The sequence below is a fragment of the Volvox carteri genome (assembly GCF_000143455.1).
Source record: "Volvox carteri f. nagariensis unplaced genomic scaffold VOLCAscaffold_31, whole genome shotgun sequence".
Taxonomy (NCBI): domain Eukaryota; kingdom Viridiplantae; phylum Chlorophyta; class Chlorophyceae; order Chlamydomonadales; family Volvocaceae; genus Volvox; species Volvox carteri.
In genome coordinates, this window is record NW_003307574.1 from 864,667 (window position 1) to 882,178 (window position 17,512).

Consider the following 17,512-nt stretch of genomic DNA (forward strand, 5'->3'; position numbering starts at 1 on the left):
TCTGAGGTGATGCATCAGATCCTACAAGTTTTGCCGCTACTCTGGCAACTCCTCGCTGGGCTACCTGAACTACTGGCGGTCATCGAAGCATGGCCTAAGCTACGGGATCTTTTTCAGCGTCCCAGTACAGCAAGAGGAGCAGCGCGCACGGCCACAGCCGGGACCCATTATGTTCCACCCGGACAGGAGGCTTCTCCTCCAGGCCTCCGAGGACGCGTTGCCACGACCGCGAGAGCATTTTGGAGGAGACGACATTTCAGGTCTCCCGCCCGGGGACAAGCGGCCCCGATCGGCCCCATCGGCCCCATCGGGGGAAAACGGGGTAGACATCAGCTACGTGAACGCGAACGGCATGCACGTTCTGTACATAGGATGGGCCATGGGATGCGGCTGGAGCTGGTGGCGCGCGCTTTTGGAGCAGGCGGTGCAACGGGTGGCGGGGGGGTGGGGGGCCCCGCTGTGGGAGTGAGCGGTGGGGGGGTGGGGGGGGGCGCACCACACGGCAATCCTTCCATTCAACGCGGTGTGCGCTGTGATGACGGCCACGCACATTGCTGTACTGCTTGCCAACGACACGAAGTGTTCGAGATCCTGGCCTTTCGAGCAAAAAACACATCACTCATCACTAGTCACAACTTATGAACTCCAATAACCTGGCATAGGTAAGTGCATGTATGTAAGTTGCTGACGTGTTGACTCCCATGCTGTACTTCCACTGCGCATCTTTATTTCTAACACTGCGCATCAACAAATGCGCCACATCATCATTATTGTCATCAGCAGGAGCCAAACCACTTTGGAGGTCTTACACCGGGGTTTATGGGGCGTAGCTCACGCCTAGATATCGTTTGAGATCGATTGTGTCCTGCGGCATTTCCGTTGGTGCATAGTGTGTTGTATCGGCACTTGCATCAATTGCCGCACACAGCTCCAAGAACTTGATATTTCGATGTCGTCGTGTTTTGACTGAGGCTGTTTTGACTGAGGACTGTTTGCACTGAGGCATCTGTTCCTGTGCATTGTACATACATGCAGACGTATACGTAAATACCTGCACGGGCAGCATGTTTTTCTCCGCAGTCATGCAAAGCAGTTACTTTTACTAATTATTACGTCAGCAGGTAGTTCCACACTAGGTACCGCGAAACCGAGTAGCGAATCTCGCTCGAGTGTTGTACACTAAGCGCCATGAACTCATGACACAGCAGGACTAGTGTGAGACGCAGTTTTTTCTATGTCCCCTGCATGGGGTGCACCCGGCGCCCTTCTGCATCATTCATGCATGGCCTTTTACCTACATAAACCTGCGGCCCCTCCCTCGACCCACTCGACCGCCCACTAACCCGTTAGGTATTATGTCGTTTTAGGGCAATCGTCTGTTACTGAAGAGTGGTGCCTTGCGTATCCCACTGCCTTATAAGGCCCGAAACGTGTGTGCTCGCAGATTCGTAGATGCCCTGGCGTCGCGGCAACGTACGCTTGCCTGTGGCAGGCCTTGCAAAAGGGACTATTAGCACCAGATGCGATGGCTACGCGTGGTAATAAGCTAGTAACCTCTGAATTTGAATGTCTCCTAAGGCCGTAACGTTCGATAAACCAACCGTCAAAGGTATCCTTCGGAAAGAGGTGCAAAGCTTGCTAAGGACGGAGGTTTTTCATCTTAGCTACACTAAGCAAGTTCATTTAGCGTTCGCTTGTTGACATCGCCCACCCTTTGGTTGGATAGCTTCGAAAGTCAAATTGCAAGGAAACAACTGCTCCTTGATTGATTGTGTTACCCTGGTGCAGATGCTGTGCCATGCTAAAACGCTACTGGATCAGCCCTTGCGGAGGCTTGTCTTACGTTCTGGCCAGCCAAAAGCCTGCTATCAGGCACAGTTAAACTTTAGAAGCAATAGAAAATTTTAATTCGCCCATATAATAGGGCTAGGAATGCTGTTTGCAAGGATAATAGGCGAAGGGGAGTTGGAAAGGCGGTTTGTTTGGTTAAAAACCATCACCAAGGACAAAGCCGTGATACGTCTTCGCAATTTTCACAAGGTCTAGGCAATCATTTCTTAATTTCTATGACGATATGTGCAAGCTCACGGGCCCCCTCAATGGGCTGACATATTGTACGGCTCACAGGGTGGAGGACAGGACGAACCGGTTCACCTCCCCTGTTGCAAAGTGTGCAATAGTCACACGCAACTTCCTGCTCAGGGTCGGCTCCACAACAGCATAAGGAGATGTCACCTTCATTTTTTGTGTTGTGACACTTGTCGTTGAAGTCTTTCATTAGTGCTTCATTGCTACCTCAACACAAAACGCCACAGGTTTAAGGACGTGGAGACTCAACAGCTTGAAAAATTGGTGGCGTGTTGTAAAAGCGCAACGCTTGCACCGAGTAGCAAGTTACTGCGCGAGATGTTTACACAGCTCCCTTGACTAAATGATTGCCGAGTAATCAGCAGTCTTCAGAATATTGCCATCCAGCACTTCCGGTGGTCCGCACCATGCCTCTGCGATGGGCCTCTTGCCTGTTCCGGCCCGCAAGGGTAACAGTTTCATCTCTGGAGGTCAATCCATCTACTTGCCCAACCGCGCTCCATGAGATGCTTGCTATGCGCGGCACCGCCTGCCTGCGGCCTCGCGGCGCCCACATCCTTTACGAACGTGTCGATGACGCTGGGCAGGGCGCCTTCACGCCACCCGTCCTCATCTACATCAAGCGCCTTCCCGTCTGCGGCGGTCTGGATGTTTGCATCAAGCGGACGCTCGTCACCCACTTTGTGTGCCGCGCCGCACGCGAGGCGCGCCTCCAAGTCCAGCTTCAGCACCCGCACCTTCTCCCCGCGCTCGCCTGTGTTCGCGGCAGCCGCCACTACTACCTCGTCCTGCCAGCTGCGGAACGGGACTTGTGGGAGGAGGCTGAGGCCATGCGGCAAGAAGGCACCGGCTACAGTGAAGACGAGCTCCGGGATATCGCCAGACAAATCCTGCTAGGATTGGACCATCTGCATTCCAGTAACTTGGCTCACAGAGGTAGGGAAGGGGGAAAAAAAGAGAGGACGACAAAGGGAGTCAGGGGGCAGGGGGTGGGAAGAGAGGGCTGGAAGAGACAGGATTCGGTGAGCGGGTAGAAAGGGATGGATGGGCATGAGGGGAGAGGGAAGGGGGAGGAAGGGGGAGAAAGGAGAGGGAAAGCGGAGTTGACAAGTTGGTGGTGTACTGGTAGGGGGATGATCCAGTAGTAGAAACCATATTAGCATTAGCGATAGAAATTTATTGTTATTTCATAAAAAGTAGTTTTACTAAACCAGTTTTAAAAGGCGATAATTGGAGGAAGAAAGCACTATCCTCAGCTTTATACCGCGTGTCAGTCTGTTTTTGTGTCCGTGTGTGTGTGTGTGTATGTGTATACGATGTGTGTGCCGGTGCACGGGTGCAACTCGTGCGCTGTGCGCGTCGGTATGTTTGTCGATATGTCTGTCAATTTGCGGTTGTTTCAATTATAGGTGGACAGACGGGCCGGACGAACAAGCAAAAAATACTGGATAAAAATCTTAAATAAATATTGGAAAAATTAGCAAAGAATGAGCAGAAGCTGCTGGCTCCGCTTCTGGCAGTCTGTCCCGGACCAGACGTCCCCCGAGCATTCCCCCCTTTCCCCGCTCCCCCCTCCTCCTTCCTTCTTCCTCCCCCGCCGTTGCATGCCGGCGGCTTGCTCTCCGAATGCTGGCAAATGTTAAATTATACTACACTAATGTACTACTAGTGTCTAATTTTCTCCCGTAAACAGCTTTGGTGTGTTGCTTTCTTTTCGTCAATCGTCTGTGCATCGTCGTAATCCCCCTTTTTACAGCTACCTACCTACAGCCAGCTTGCTGTCCAGTTTGCACTCACCCATCCATCGACGACGCTGACTTCAACATAAGGCCCACCCGCCCAGTGACAGTACCCGGGCACATAACTCCCCCCCTTGGCCCCTTCCCCCCCCGTTCCCCCGCCCAGACATCAAGCCAGCCAACGTTTTGAGAATGCCCGACGGCCGCGTTGTGGTGGCGGACTTTGGCTGTGCCGACGGCTGTATGACGGGCTTTGTGGCGGCGGGTACGGCGCAGTTCCAACCGCCGGAGTGCCGCCGCAATGCCGGTGCCCAGCTTGCCGTACTAGCCAAAGGGTACGACCAGCGTGTGCAGGACCTTTGGAGCTTGGGCGCGACGTTGGCGTCCCTGTGGTACGGCAAACTGCCAGACGTGATTCGGGGCACCGGTAATTCGCGGGTGCCGTCGGCGGCGGCGGCGGCCGCCGCCGTCGCGGCCGCGGCCGCCGCTGTAGCCTCGACAGACGGCAGCAGCGGCGTCGAGCCTCGCTTTAGCTCAGGCAGCAGAACAAGCAACTGTACGGCGGCAGGAGGGCCGGGAGGATCTTATGACGAGGCGATGATGCCGCAAACACAACCGTCGTTGTCTTTGTTGCCGCCGTTTTTGGCAGCGGCGGGCTTTGCGGCGTGCGGATCAACGGTGGGAGCTCGAGGCGAGCCCATGAGTGACCAGCTTCTTGACCTGCTCTCCCGGCTACTGCGCATACGCCCTTTTGAACGCATGACCGTGAGACAAGCGCTCCAACATGACTGGCTACTGGCCGCTGGCGGCGGCGGCAGCAGCAACAGCAGCCGTACCGTGTTGTACGGCATGTCAGCGGGAGGGGCAGCTGTCGCCTGCGATGAAGCCTCCCCTGCTTTGATCAGGCTGTACTCCATCACTCCGGGGTCGGGGCTGTTGCCGTCACCCGCTTCCTCCCCGCTATCGCCGACATCGCCGTGTATGAGTGCGCTGGATTCGGACAGGTGCTTGAGGCCCTTTGAGTCGCAGCAACAGCTCGCAACGCTTCACCCCACGTCTTCGTCGCCGCCGATGACGCCGGTGCCTCACAAAGCCGGCGTTTTCGTTTCAAGTAATCTGATGCTCACGGCGATGGCGGCGTCGGGTAATGGTAGCCGTGGTGGTGACTTGGAAGGGGACGTCCCCCGGCATCATGCCCGGGAGCGCCGTCCTCAACAGAATCAGAATCAACAATCCCGTTGTTCATTCCCCCCCTCCACTGCGGAGTCTGCTGCTGCCGCCGGCACGGCAGTTAACAACAACAGCAGCAGCAGCAGCAGCTGCTCTCCGTGTAGCGACAACACCGCCACGCCGCAATCCGACACACCACGGCAACATAACATCATCAACAATGACAACAATCACAACAACGTTAGCAATATTAGTCTACTGAAGGCCCTCTCAGCGGTGTCGCGAGCTCGGGGCAAGAGCCACAGCCACGACGGGGGAACTCCGAGCACGGAACCCCAATCGGTCCGAAGTTCAAGCGAAAAAGTGCCGTACCCTACGGTACGGCAGCAGCAGCAGCAGCGGCAGCAGCAACAGCAGCAACAGCAGCAGCAGCAATCTTCATCGTTGGGGCCCATCGTGCGACCGTCGTCGCATTTCAGAAGCCATCAGAAGCCATCAGAAGGTGTCCAGCGGGCGATTTTGCGCGTGTTTGTCGGGGCTGGGGGCGATTCCTCTGGCAGTAACTGATGAACTGACTTTTGTTAACTCAACAGGAATGTGGCACTGGTGATGGTGATGGGTTAATTAATGCTGTGACGCTCAAAGCAACAGCAGTAGGAGTAGCAGGAGTAGCACAGGGGAAAGGGGGTAGGCTGAAATGTTGGTCCGTTTCGGTTGCTTGGCAGGTTCGTTGGTTGGTTGGTTGGTTGGTTTGCGGGTTGGATGGGTGGAGATGTAAGGATGGTTGGACAGGTGGTGATTGATGATGCGATGGTAAGGGATGTGAATTGTGTGATTTTTGTTGGGTGGTGGTTGGGAAAAAGATGTTTAGCAGGCAGAGATGTATTGACAGCGGTTACAACTGGGACAGATGCGGATGCTGGTGGTGGTGGTGGTGGTGGTGGTGAGGCTGGACCAGTCGCCGTGGGACTGAAAGTCTGGGAGGGAGAGTGGTCTAAGACGCCCAAAGGGGTGAGATAGAATGATGGGGTGTGTTTGTGTGCGTGTGTAGAGGGAGTTAAAGGAGGAGTGTGCGGGGGGACGGGGAGCCCCTCCGGCTGTTGGATGTTTGGTTAAGCTTCTTAAAAAGCTATCATTCTACTTCTAACGAGCGATTTAGGCATGCATGCGCCTTTACCCCGATGTTTCTATGTACACATGCACACTCACACACGTACAGACATCGATCCATTACGCACGTACACAGATGTACACAAGCAAAGATAGAGAGCAGAACTTTTTTCTTTTTTCCCTTAGCTCTCGAACAGCCTTCTTATTCTTCTACTTCTTCTTCTTCGATATTTTCCCGCGGGCGCGTGTAGTGCGGGCTCTCTGCATTGCGAGTACCACTGTTGTGTATGTATGTATGTATGTACGTACCCCTCATGTGTCCACATGCCAATGTATTTACTGCTATGTATGTATGTATGTATGTACGTGTATGTATGCATGTACGTGTGTGTATGCGTCAAATTTGCGGTTGCGGTTGCTAGGAGTGCTGAAGGGAAGGATGACGAGGGGAGCTGTCGTTCACTGCCGCGTTTCGGAAGTACTTTGGTAGTAGACCCCCCTCTCCACACACACACACATATATAGATGGGTAGGTTAGGATGTGTTGATGGTGGTGGTGGTGGAAGTCATTTTGTTGTTCGGCTGTGCTCGCCACTGCAGCAGGGCTTAGGACAGCTTGCCGACGCGTGGGAGTGAGGCGTGGGAGTGGGTTGTGGGGCGCGTGTTTGTTTGTCCAGGATGGCCGAGGAGGGGAGGGAAGGGGAGTGCCGTAGCGCCTCCCTCAGAGTGGGGCGGCTGTAGGGCGGCTGTCTGTGGCTGTAGGCGGCTCACTCTTGAGGCGTATCGGCGAGCGTAGGAGCGGCTCTTGTTACGTGTGCACAATAGGGCTGTGAATTCTGTGGCTGTGGCTGTGAGTCCTGTGTCAATGCAGTCCTTGGGCTGCAAGGCGGCATGGCCCGGTGGGGGCCGCTAATATAACTCTCGTAGATGGCGGAGTTGGATAGTAGCTGCACTGCACTGTCCTGCGAGGGTGGCATGCTCTTGGGCGCCTAGCGCAGGGAAGGAGAGGACGGGGGCCGTGCAGTGTCGTGAACATGTCACGATGTCTTGTATCTCAGTCCTTTTTGTTGTGTTGGGTGAGTTTTGAGGGAACGACATTTGACACTTATCTTTTTTGTCGTGGTAATGATGATGATGATGAGCAAGAGGAGCGTACAGAAGACCGTCTTCTTCTCTCCTGGTCATTTCGAGGTCATTGTGCTGTTTGTTTGGCGAACAGCAAATAGTCGCCGGAAATAGAGGAACGGAAAGGGGGAGAATGAGACTGTGTGCCCTTGGGGGGAGGGCGCTGGGGTGCGTGGGACGGCATTCCCCATAATGACACGTTTCCCTTTTTTCTGTTTCCTTTTTCACTTCCCGATGCGGGGTGCCAGCTGCCAATGCTCCGGAGAGGAGGTTGTCATGAGAGTGGTTGTTTGGATTCGCGCATTGTGTCGCGTTGTTTGGAGTTTCGTCACCGTTAGCTCTTGGAGGGGGTTTCTTTGAGTTTGTGAACAAAGGGGCGACAGAGACGAGGGGGATAGAGCGCCTGGGGGGGATAGAGCGCCTGGGGGGGCGAAACACACACATACACACAGGATTTTGCGTTGGCCTCTTTTTCACAGTGTGCGTGTTATCAGCATGGGCATGAGAGTGGGGCCCCATGATGTTGATGAGGAGGAGGAGGCGGAGGAGGTTTATGATGATGATTGCGCAAACGCGTGGTGTGCCGGATCACACCACGCCCGCTCCAGTATTTTTTGTTTTGTGTGTGTGCGGTGTGTATATGTGTGTGAGACGGGGTGGTTTGACTGCAGCCCAGTGTAGGATAGGACAGGCTACACAGCAGGGCAGGGCAGGCTGCAACCTTACAAGCTGCACAAAGCCCAAAATGAAACAGCAAAAAGCGCGATTTCCATTTCTTAGCATTACGGTAGTTTCAATGGCCACACGCTGGCAGTAGTGATTACGAGCGGCTTGTGATTACCCGGGGCTCTGTGTTTTGTGCTATGCGTATGATTTTCTATTTTCTTTGGTTTCCTTCGGGTTGAAACAGAACGGTGTTGTGATGGTGGCTGTTGGCTCGAGTTTATCTTCATCCGGGGGGCTTCACTACGGAGCGTATTATCTGGAGATTATTTTTGGAGTATCAGGGAGGCAAAATGGTAGTAGGACACGTGTGTGACTGTAGGCCTTTATGCGGAGAAAGGGCTATGTAGGGCTCGGGTTCAGAGCAGAAGTAGTATTGTGTGCAGAGCACCAGCAGGAGCGCGCAGCGCTAGGGGCAGCAGCAGGAACAGCAAGGCTGCTTCCAGCTCCTCCATTTTTGTCGTCTGTCCGGTTCGTTGCTTGACGAACTGGGGAAAAACAGGTTAACAAGCAAAAACATTATTTGTAGAAGTAGTTTTGGCTGGAGAGCCGGTGACACGTTACGAGGAAGCTATGCAGGCCATGTCCTCTTACTCGTCTTTGCATTGTACCAGGTCTTGTTCATGCTTTCAACTCTTCCTTGGATTTTGCAAGGAAACCTTTTATTGCCTCTGGCGTGGGGGTGCAGGGTAGACGTGGTGAGGAAGCGGGTGTGTGGTTGGAGGCAGTGCGGCCCGGTGGGACGACGCTGCGACGCTGGGTGGCTGTCATGTCTTTTTTATTTTCTAGTGCCGGTTTGGCTGCAGGATTATTGCGCGTAATGACTCTTTCCTTTTATGATGATGAAAGTATGCGGAAGTAGGAGTATGGTGGTGATCCATTCGGAGCTTGGGCATATGTCTTCACAAAAAATTACATGACTTGCATGCGCATTGTCATCTTCTCTTTTCCTTCTTGACTTTTTTCCTTCTTTACTTGTCTTCTTCCTTCAATTTATTAGTGACCACGTGAGGCAAGAACAGTTTGCGTGCAGTGCTGTTGCGAATGACTGACCACCGCCAGCTATACGCACCCTTTGGTATATGTATACCTCTGTCTGGTGATCGCATGCATCCGTGTTGGTGTGTCAGTGTGTGTTGGTGTGTGCACAGGATCTTTTTTTCGTTCAGGGTACAGGGTACAGATGATGGCGACTTGACGGCAGGGTGCGGCGGCATTCGCTTGCGCCGCCGAGCGCTGAAAGGCTATAGCAGTGGGACAACGAAGGATTTTTTTACGATTTGTGCTTTGTGTACACAAATCTGATGCGGTGGGGGACCGTACGAGTTTAGCTATGCATGCTAGTGCCAGGTTGTTGGGTTTCCTTTCCGACACCTGAATGGGCCTTTTCGCCATTTTGTGTCGCGTCATGTGTCGTCAGTAACTTGATACATTTCTCTCATCTGCACAGACAACGTTTAACCGAGAGATGATGAAGAGCTATCGTTCTCCAAATTCCAAAACTAGGATATCTCTTACGTGTAACATAACCATCCACCCTCATGCACCTGAGATCGATACCCAAGTAAGGCGTTGTTTGTTATCATATTGAGCAGATCCTTAACCGCAAGATCCTCTTGCAAATCACATGATTGCGTCGTACAAACACCGACAGGGAGAGCGCACCCGTGCCGATTGTTTGGCACCACTGCCGCCACCACCACACCGCTATAACAGTCATGGTTGTGGCCGACAGAAGTTGCCAGTTGTGGCAGCAAGGGCTACTACCAGAGCTCTGGCTATTACACTCTGCATAATCCAAAACATTAAGCGCTGCATACTTCGAACGTAGGACCTGGTGGCGAGAAAGCACGCGCTACCTTGAAATACCATTTTCAGCTTCTGCATTACTGTCGTGCTCAATCCATACCACTGTGGCCTTACCACTGCACCGCCCATCTCATAGCAGAAAACCTATAATAAGACACGACGATACGCACGCCGCTGGCATCATGGCCGGTGACGCATGACACACACACACACACACACCGAGGACGCTGCATGAATTCGCCGGCAATATAATCAGCAGATGTCACCTCCACCAACCCCCAGCAAATGCAGGGCCGCCCCGCTTGCGCTCCCCTCTGTCCCCAGGAAACACTGTTGCCGCTTACAACCTCTCTTACGATGGCCGAAACACAACAGGAGAGCCCTTGTTTCTTTCGTCGCTGTGAAAACCAGCTGGCATGTCCAGCTCGGCCAGGAGACGTGTCGTGAGTGCACACAGCACAGTGCACCACGCAGCACCATCGCTCTCTACACCACACCCTGACGGAAGTCCTCTCCGCCTCCCACCCACCCAGCCACGCAGCCAGAAGGATGACCGCTGCCCGAGCAGGTGGGCCCGAAGGGGTTCCCCTTTAGGGGAAGACTTTGGTTTGGCCCCGGCGATGGTTGACCAGCTCTCTTCTGCTGCAGCCCAAGCAACGTTGCCTTGCCCACAATAATCCTCCTCCCCCTCACCACGGTCCGTCTCCATATAGCACAAACCCTAGCCACGTGGAGGACCCCTCCTATTGCTCCGCAGCACAGCGAAATATACTCCCCCGCATGGGGCCGCCGGGAGGATGCTGCCAACAGCAGCAGCAGCAGCAGCAGCAGCAGCAGCAGCAGCAGCACCAGGTGGCTCTTCTCTTCTCCCACGAAGCCAAAACGACAAACTGGTTCCCTCCCCCACACGTATGATCCATACCATACGTACGATCTGCATCATCTCGCACTGCAGCATACAAACCTTCACCGATGGCCAACCACCACCACAACGGCACCACAAATTAAACGTAGTGCGAATAGTGCTCTGTTACTATGTAGTACTCTTGCACCATATGAAGCAGCAGTAGCGGTGAGTGACATCACGTTATTGCCAAACAGCAATGCCAGAGACAGCTCCTCCTCCTCCTCCTCCCAAACACCCCGCCCTCCTCCACTCCGTTCCCTAGGGTTCCCCCCCCCCCGTAACACGGCCACCTACAGCCACACCAGCTAGCCTGCCGAACCTGCCCAGTAAGTCCCCCACATCATGGCCTGGGGAGCCCCCACACCTCTTGTTGCCGCCCGCACCCCCGGTCCCACTCTTTTTCACACATCAGCACTCCCCCACAGGGCCGGAAAGCGGGCCAGCAGGGACCACTCCCAGATCCGCCGAGTGGGCCCTACTCGCGGCCCGTAGGACTGTTGAAAAGGCCGTCATCTACATGCCGCGAGTCAGGTGGACCAGAGGCTCTATAAGGCGACCAGAGACGTGTGAAGGTGGTAGGCGACCGTACTGCCGAGCCGCCTGTTGTTGTTGTGCCATTGATGCACCCTCTCCGGACTTGCCGTACAGCCATGCAGCCTTTCCCGCCCCCACACCTCACAGCCGCCGCTCCGAAAGCACCTCCGGGCCCCCTTCCTCGAGGCGGGGGAAGAGCCCTCTGCATGCTTGGGCTCCCACGGGCATGTGTACTCTCGCCCTAAGGCTGCCTGCCTTCCCGCCTGCACTACCTTTGCGCCTGCGGTCCCCCCCCCGACCGCTCGCGATCCCACATCACACATGCCCAACATGCCCACCACCTACTAGTTGATGGGCACTACCCAGCCAAATTTGTCTTCAGCACGCTCAGTCTGGATGTCGGTGAGGTTGGCGTACATTTCCAGCGCCACCTTGCCCGCCTGGCCGGGCTCCGTGTACTGCTTGCGCTGGCCGCGGTACGTCATGGAGCCCACCGAGGAGACCACCACGGCCGTGCCGGTGGTGAACACCTCGTCGGCCTGGAGGTGATCGTGGGGGGGGCGGGAGGGGGGGACGAACCACAAACGAGTGAAGCTGAAGGGGCGGGGGGGGGGGGAGGGAGGCTCAACAGCGAAAGACAGAGGGCTTTCCGTCAGGCAATATGCGATGTGCAGCAGGAAACACGCTTGGCACGAAATTGTAAAGCTGGGCGTCGTGGAAGGAATGGGCAGGGGCTCCAATTACACAACTATATTTATAAACTACGGGGGAAGTCGTCCTAATACGGATCATCTAAAGCTGTTCGTGAGAGTGAGTGTGTGAGTGTTGTGTGTGGGGGGAGGGTGGGGAGTTAAGACGAACCACTGGCGAGTGGTGCGTGTGTGTGTGTGGGGGGGGGGGAAGACGAACCACGAACGAGTGAAGCTGCTGTGTGGGGGGGGGGGGGGCGGGGGGAAAAGACGAACCACACACGATTGAAGCTGCTGCCAGGGCAAGAGAGTAGCAAACGTAAAAACTGACCGAAAGGCGTCCGTGGCGACTGTGACGACTGTGACCTCGGGGGCGGGGGGGAGAGACACACAAACACACATATACACAGAGAGAGAAGCCTGAGCACGTCACCCACCTCCATGGCCTCGTGCACTGTCACGGGCTCCTCATGCACATCGTACCCCCGGCTACGGGCCAACTCGACAATCGATCTACGGGTGACGCCTGGCAGGATGGTGCCCTGGAAGCAACAGCAGCAGCAGCAGCAGCAGCAGTTAACACCACCAGCGTTAGCGGAGCAGGTGGTGACCGCGTAGAAGACCGGGGCAATAAAAAAACCAGTGGGCAGAAGAGCAGTGGAGGAATTTACACCGGGCGGGATCGGGACGGAAAGCGATCTGTATCTGCGGGTAAGACGAACCACTGGCGAATGAAGCAGATATACCAGAGATAGACACGGATACTAGTCCAGGTCTGTCTGTCTGTCTGTCTGTTGGGGAGAAAAAGATACTGGTGTACACACACACCCACACATACTTACGCATAGACATCCCCACCCACACCCCCATACCTGCAATGGCGGCGTCTTTATCGTGCGGCCCTTGACCACAAAGATGTTGCACGAAGAGACCTCCTCCAGGTACGTGTCCGTCTTGGCGTCCAGGTAGACCTGGTAGCACAGCACACCACCCTGAGTGAGATCACCGTCATGACGTGTACCACGCACCCGCATGGGAGTGCACTTTCTGAGGTCGTCACTGTTATCATCATCATCATCATCATCATCATGGCTGATGTCCTTCCTCCTCACGATGAACAAGAGCGCGTGTGCACCGTACGCACTGGTGCGCGTGTGCACCGTACGCACTGGTGCGCGTGTGCACCGTACGCACTGGTGCGCGTGTGCACCGTACGCACTGGTGCGCGTGTGCACCGTACGCACTGGTGCGCGTGTGCACCGTACGCACTGGTGCGCGTGTGCACCGTACGCACTGGTGCGCGTGTGCACCGTACGCACTGGTGCGCGTGTGCACTGTACGCACTGGTGCGCGTGTGCACCGTACGCACTGGTGCGCGTGTGCACCGTACGCACTGGTGCGCGTGTGCACCGTACGCACTGGTGCGCGTGTGCACCGTACGCACTGGTGCGCGTGTGCACCGTACGCACTGGTGCGCGTGTGCACCGTACGCACTGGTGCGCGTGTGCACCGTACGCACTGGTGCGCGTGTGCACCGTACGCACTGGTGCGCGTGTGCACCGTACGCACTGGTGCGCGTGTGCACCGTACGCACTGGTGCGCGTGTGCACCGTACGCACTGGTGCGCGTGTGCACCGTACGCACTGGTGCGCGTGTGCACCGTACGCACTGGTGCGCGTGTGCACCGTACGCACTGGTGCGCGTGTGCACCGTACGCACTGGTGCGCGTGTGCACCGTACGCACTGGTGCGCGTGTGCACCGTACGCACTGGTGCGCGTGTGCACCGTACGCACTGGTGCGCGTGTGCACCGTACGCACTGGTGCGCGTGTGCACCGTACGCACTGGTGCGCGTGTGCACCGTACGCACTGGTGCGCGTGTGCACCGTACGCACTGGTGCGCGTGTGCACCGTACGCACTGGTGCGCGTGTGCACCGTACGCACTGGTGCGCGTGTGCACCGTACGCACTGGTGCGCGTGTGCACCGTACGCACTGGTGCGCGTGTGCACCGTACAGCACGTAACACATCTCCTTGCATGTTCCCACCACCTCGTCGGTTTTAGCTTTCCGCCGTGTCTTAGCTCCGCATTCATCATCCCCGAAATCTACATCCTGCCTCGCTAGCTATTAAGTCCACTACTTCCACACGACCTCTCCCCCTTTTCCAGTTCGGTATGAGAGGACTAAAAGGACTGGGAGGGAGGAAGCCGGAGCAAAAATTCCTCTTGCTTCCTGACCTGCATGTAATTGCTCCCCCCCCTTCCCCCTTTTTTGAACCGCCCCATGTGGCGATCAGACGTGCACACATCTCCAACCTACAAGATGAACCAAACGAAAGCTATAGCTTTGGCCAACCTAGACGCACTACCCGCCCCCGCTGGGGTGCACAGCCTGGCTCTTTCCGTACTCTTTCGAACGACATGCCGCGAATGACGAGCCGCCGCGAAACATGCAGCTTCTCGCCGTCCTCAATGGCCCACCCGCCTTCAGAAGCTCAACAATCCATGCACCCCCATGTGTACGTGCCCCTCATGTATCCACTCACAACGTCAGCGAAGCCGTTCTTCTTGGCCTCCAGTTGCGTCACCAACACCTGGGGAGTGGGAGTGGGATGGGAGAGGAGGAGGGGGGGGAGGAGGGGGGGGAGGAGGAGGGGAAACAAGAGGATGATAGAAGGCGAAGGGGTGAGGCTTGTGATGTGAGATGACGATGTATGGCAGTATGGCGTCTGCCGCGTGACGTGCCGCTGCCAGCAGGTGAAGAAGTACATCGGGTATGCGCGGTTTGTTCGCAAGGAAGAGAATGGTGGGCCATTTTCGGCAGAAGAGACCCTCCCCTCCCTTCCCTTGCTGGAAGACCCTCCCTCCTTCCCTCCCTCCCTCCTTCCCTCCCTTCTTCCCTCGTTCCCTCCCTCCTTCCCTCCTTCCCTCCCTCCCTCCCTCCCGACATGGCATATGTGGGACACATATCTACACTGCACTATGCCCCCGACCGCATCGGACTGGATGAGGGCCGACTGCATCCAGACCGCAGCTTCCTCTCCTCCTCACCCAGTTGTTCTCCACTTACCGGAGAGTAGTTTCCCGCGGCTTTGGTGCCGCCCATGCCGCCCGGTGCCGCCCGGTGGAAGCGCTCCTCCACGAGGAGGTCGATGGGGGTCAGCTGGCCGCCCTGCACACAGGGGGGGAGAGAACGGGGAGAAATTGATGATGATGGCGTGCAGTGTTGAGGAGAGGTTTGGAGCAGGCCGCCCGTGTAATCGTGTAAGATGCAGCAGAGACAGCAGGGGCGGTGGTGCGCTTAAACGAACTAGAAACGTAACTGGGAGCCAACTCCAAAAATTCAGATTAGCCCCAGAGCAGCACTAAGCTTCTTCAAGGTCCGTGTTCGTTCAGCTGCTAGCAAGGAGTGACGAGGCTAGTCGACCAGGCCTGCAGAGGGATGTGCTGCCCTGCCTCTGCCCTGCTGTGCCCTAGGCGGGGTTCTGCCGTGGGCTTAGCAGCATCAGACATCCGGCCCACGCCCCGCACCCAGCGCCGCAGGGCAAGGTCCTCCAAACCTTTTCCAGACCTCCTCGCGTTCCTCTCCTTCCACAAGAGACAGACAGGAGGACCAGGACCCTCTCCTACCTTGAAGTAGGCGCCCACAGCCGCTGCAAAGATGGTAAAGGTGTAGGACGGCGCGGGGCCCAGACCCAGGATGGGTCCAGTACCCAGCAGCAGCGGCCGAAGGTACAGCGAGCCCTTGCCGATGGGGGGAACCTGGACAAGGAGGGCCGGTGCCCAGAAACACACACACACACACGCGCACATACATACATACAAATATATAACCCAATCCACGGCAAGTTCCTGGCAAACGGCGGCCATCACCTCCTCTTCACCGACTGGGCTGATCCCTGCAGCGAACGCTGATCCCCAACTGCCGCTGACCCCTGACGCCTCAAGCTCGGGGCCGCGCTGGGGCCTGAGGCCGCCGTGCTGATGTCCATCCCCCGTCCCTTTAGCCACGACCCGTACACACATGACGACTCCCTGGTGGCCAACCCCTGACCTCAGCCGCTGTCCACAGTCCTCTCACCGTCGCTACTATTTCACACAGATGTGGTACACATGTGTGCGTGCGTGCGTATGTGTGTGTGCGTGTGTGCACATAGGTCGCCATAGGGCCCAGGATGATGCCTAATGGCGGCGGCGGACGCGGTAGCCGGTGTAGGCCCCTCTTCTCCCTACCGCACATCACCCGCTCATACGCACACACACACACATATATACATATCTATATACACACACAAGCGCGCAAAGCACGAGTAATGCACGCGGTGTCCCCCCTTTCCCCCCCCCCCCGCGCCGCTGGCCTCAGTGCCCACCCTTCCAGGGGCCCTGAACTGCATATGCCCGTAACCCAGCTCTGAGGCCACTGCTCACATAGTCAAGGTTTGCGGCCACGGTGGCCTTTACGGCCTCCACGAACTGCTCCTCGGGCACGGATGGCATGCTCATGCGAGCGGCGCCGGCCTTAAAGCGAGCTGCGTTCTGGTCCGGCCGGAAGACCACCACACGGCCCTTAGAGCTCTCCTGCGCCTTCATGCCCTCAAAGATGGCTTGCCCATAGTTGAGCACCTGAGCGCTGGGCATGATGGTGATGGGGCCGTACGGCACTAGTTTGCCCTGGTCCCACCCCTTGTCCTGCGTCCACTCCGAGACGTACATTGACTTTGAGGAGGGGGAGGGCGGGAGGGGGTGGGAATGAGGTGAGAATGGGCTGTCTGCCTGGTACCGGAAAAGCACCGTCACAAAAAGCGTTCTGCCTGGATAGGCGGCATTTCCGCATGCGCTTGGGCCGTAAATTGTTTTTCAGGGATTATGGCCCGTCCGCCAGAGAGCACTTTGGGTTTCCGCGCAATGGAGGTGCGACCGGGAGGTTGCAGTGAAGGGAACTAGTCGGCGCCGGTAGACAGACCGGACCCAACCCAGGGCTGTGCTCACCCCTGCGACATCCTTCAGACCAAAGCCAAGGGTGTCCCAGTCAATGTTAGCCTTTGACCTGCAGAATCATGCATACAGCTTTTATGGCCAAGAGGTACGAAAACATGGCAGCGCGACAAATTTTGCGTACCGGCGCTCGCCAGCAACAGTCGCAGCCGCTGCAATCGTATGCAAACGACTCCGAGGAGCAGCAGGCGGGCAGCACCGCCTTAGGCACCTGCAAGCAGGGACAGCGACTTCATACATTTGCGGCGGCTAGACGATTGGGCACAGCCAAAGCTGATCCGGTAGCGGCTTCCAGTTCATCCAGCGTCGTTAATACATAAACATGGACCAAACTTACTGCGCCCGGGACTGCAGAAGGGGCCGGTTGGACATCTGCGCAAAAGGTTGCTGCGTTAACGTGAAGGGCAGGTCTAAGCTGGAGATTAATATATATGTATAATTTCAAATGCGCACCGTAGATAGCAAGGATTTCCAGAACGAAATCCCTGTGTGCATACAGGTGCTGAAAGAAGCGACGCCACCTGCAACCGGTCTCGCAGGCGCGGGAGGCAACTCCCTTCGAGCGTATTTGATGTGTATGTATATACTGAAATGAGTCTGGGAAAGAATCCTTGGTACACTAG

General features: G+C 56.3%; 2 protein-coding genes across 2 annotated transcripts; one reads left to right on the forward strand and one right to left on the reverse strand.

Annotated features, from left to right (window-relative positions):
- Window positions 1–2,495: 2,495 nt before the first annotated feature.
- VOLCADRAFT_93408 (uncharacterized protein) lies at window positions 2,496–4,849 on the forward strand (the record flags this gene model as incomplete). The annotated part of the gene is made up of 3 exons (XM_002952604.1): window positions 2,496–3,024; window positions 3,994–4,505; window positions 4,733–4,849. The coding sequence occupies 3 exons, from the start codon at window positions 2,496–2,498 to the stop codon at window positions 4,847–4,849; spliced, it is 1,158 nt and encodes a 385-aa protein (XP_002952650.1).
- A 6,700-nt stretch (window positions 4,850–11,549) lies between these two features.
- Window positions 11,550–17,330, reverse strand: bca2 (branched chain amino acid aminotransferase; the record flags this gene model as incomplete). Its single annotated transcript, XM_002952687.1, has 10 exons — window positions 17,227–17,330; window positions 17,014–17,100; window positions 16,884–16,941; window positions 16,323–16,610; window positions 15,525–15,656; window positions 14,965–15,066; window positions 14,441–14,488; window positions 12,767–12,865; window positions 12,332–12,436; window positions 11,550–11,744 (listed from the first exon to the last, which is right to left on the reverse strand). Exons 1-10 carry the CDS (start codon window positions 17,259–17,261, stop codon window positions 11,550–11,552), a joined length of 1,149 nt encoding a protein of 382 aa, XP_002952733.1. The 5' UTR covers window positions 17,262–17,330.
- Between the last annotated feature and the right edge of the window lie 182 nt (window positions 17,331–17,512).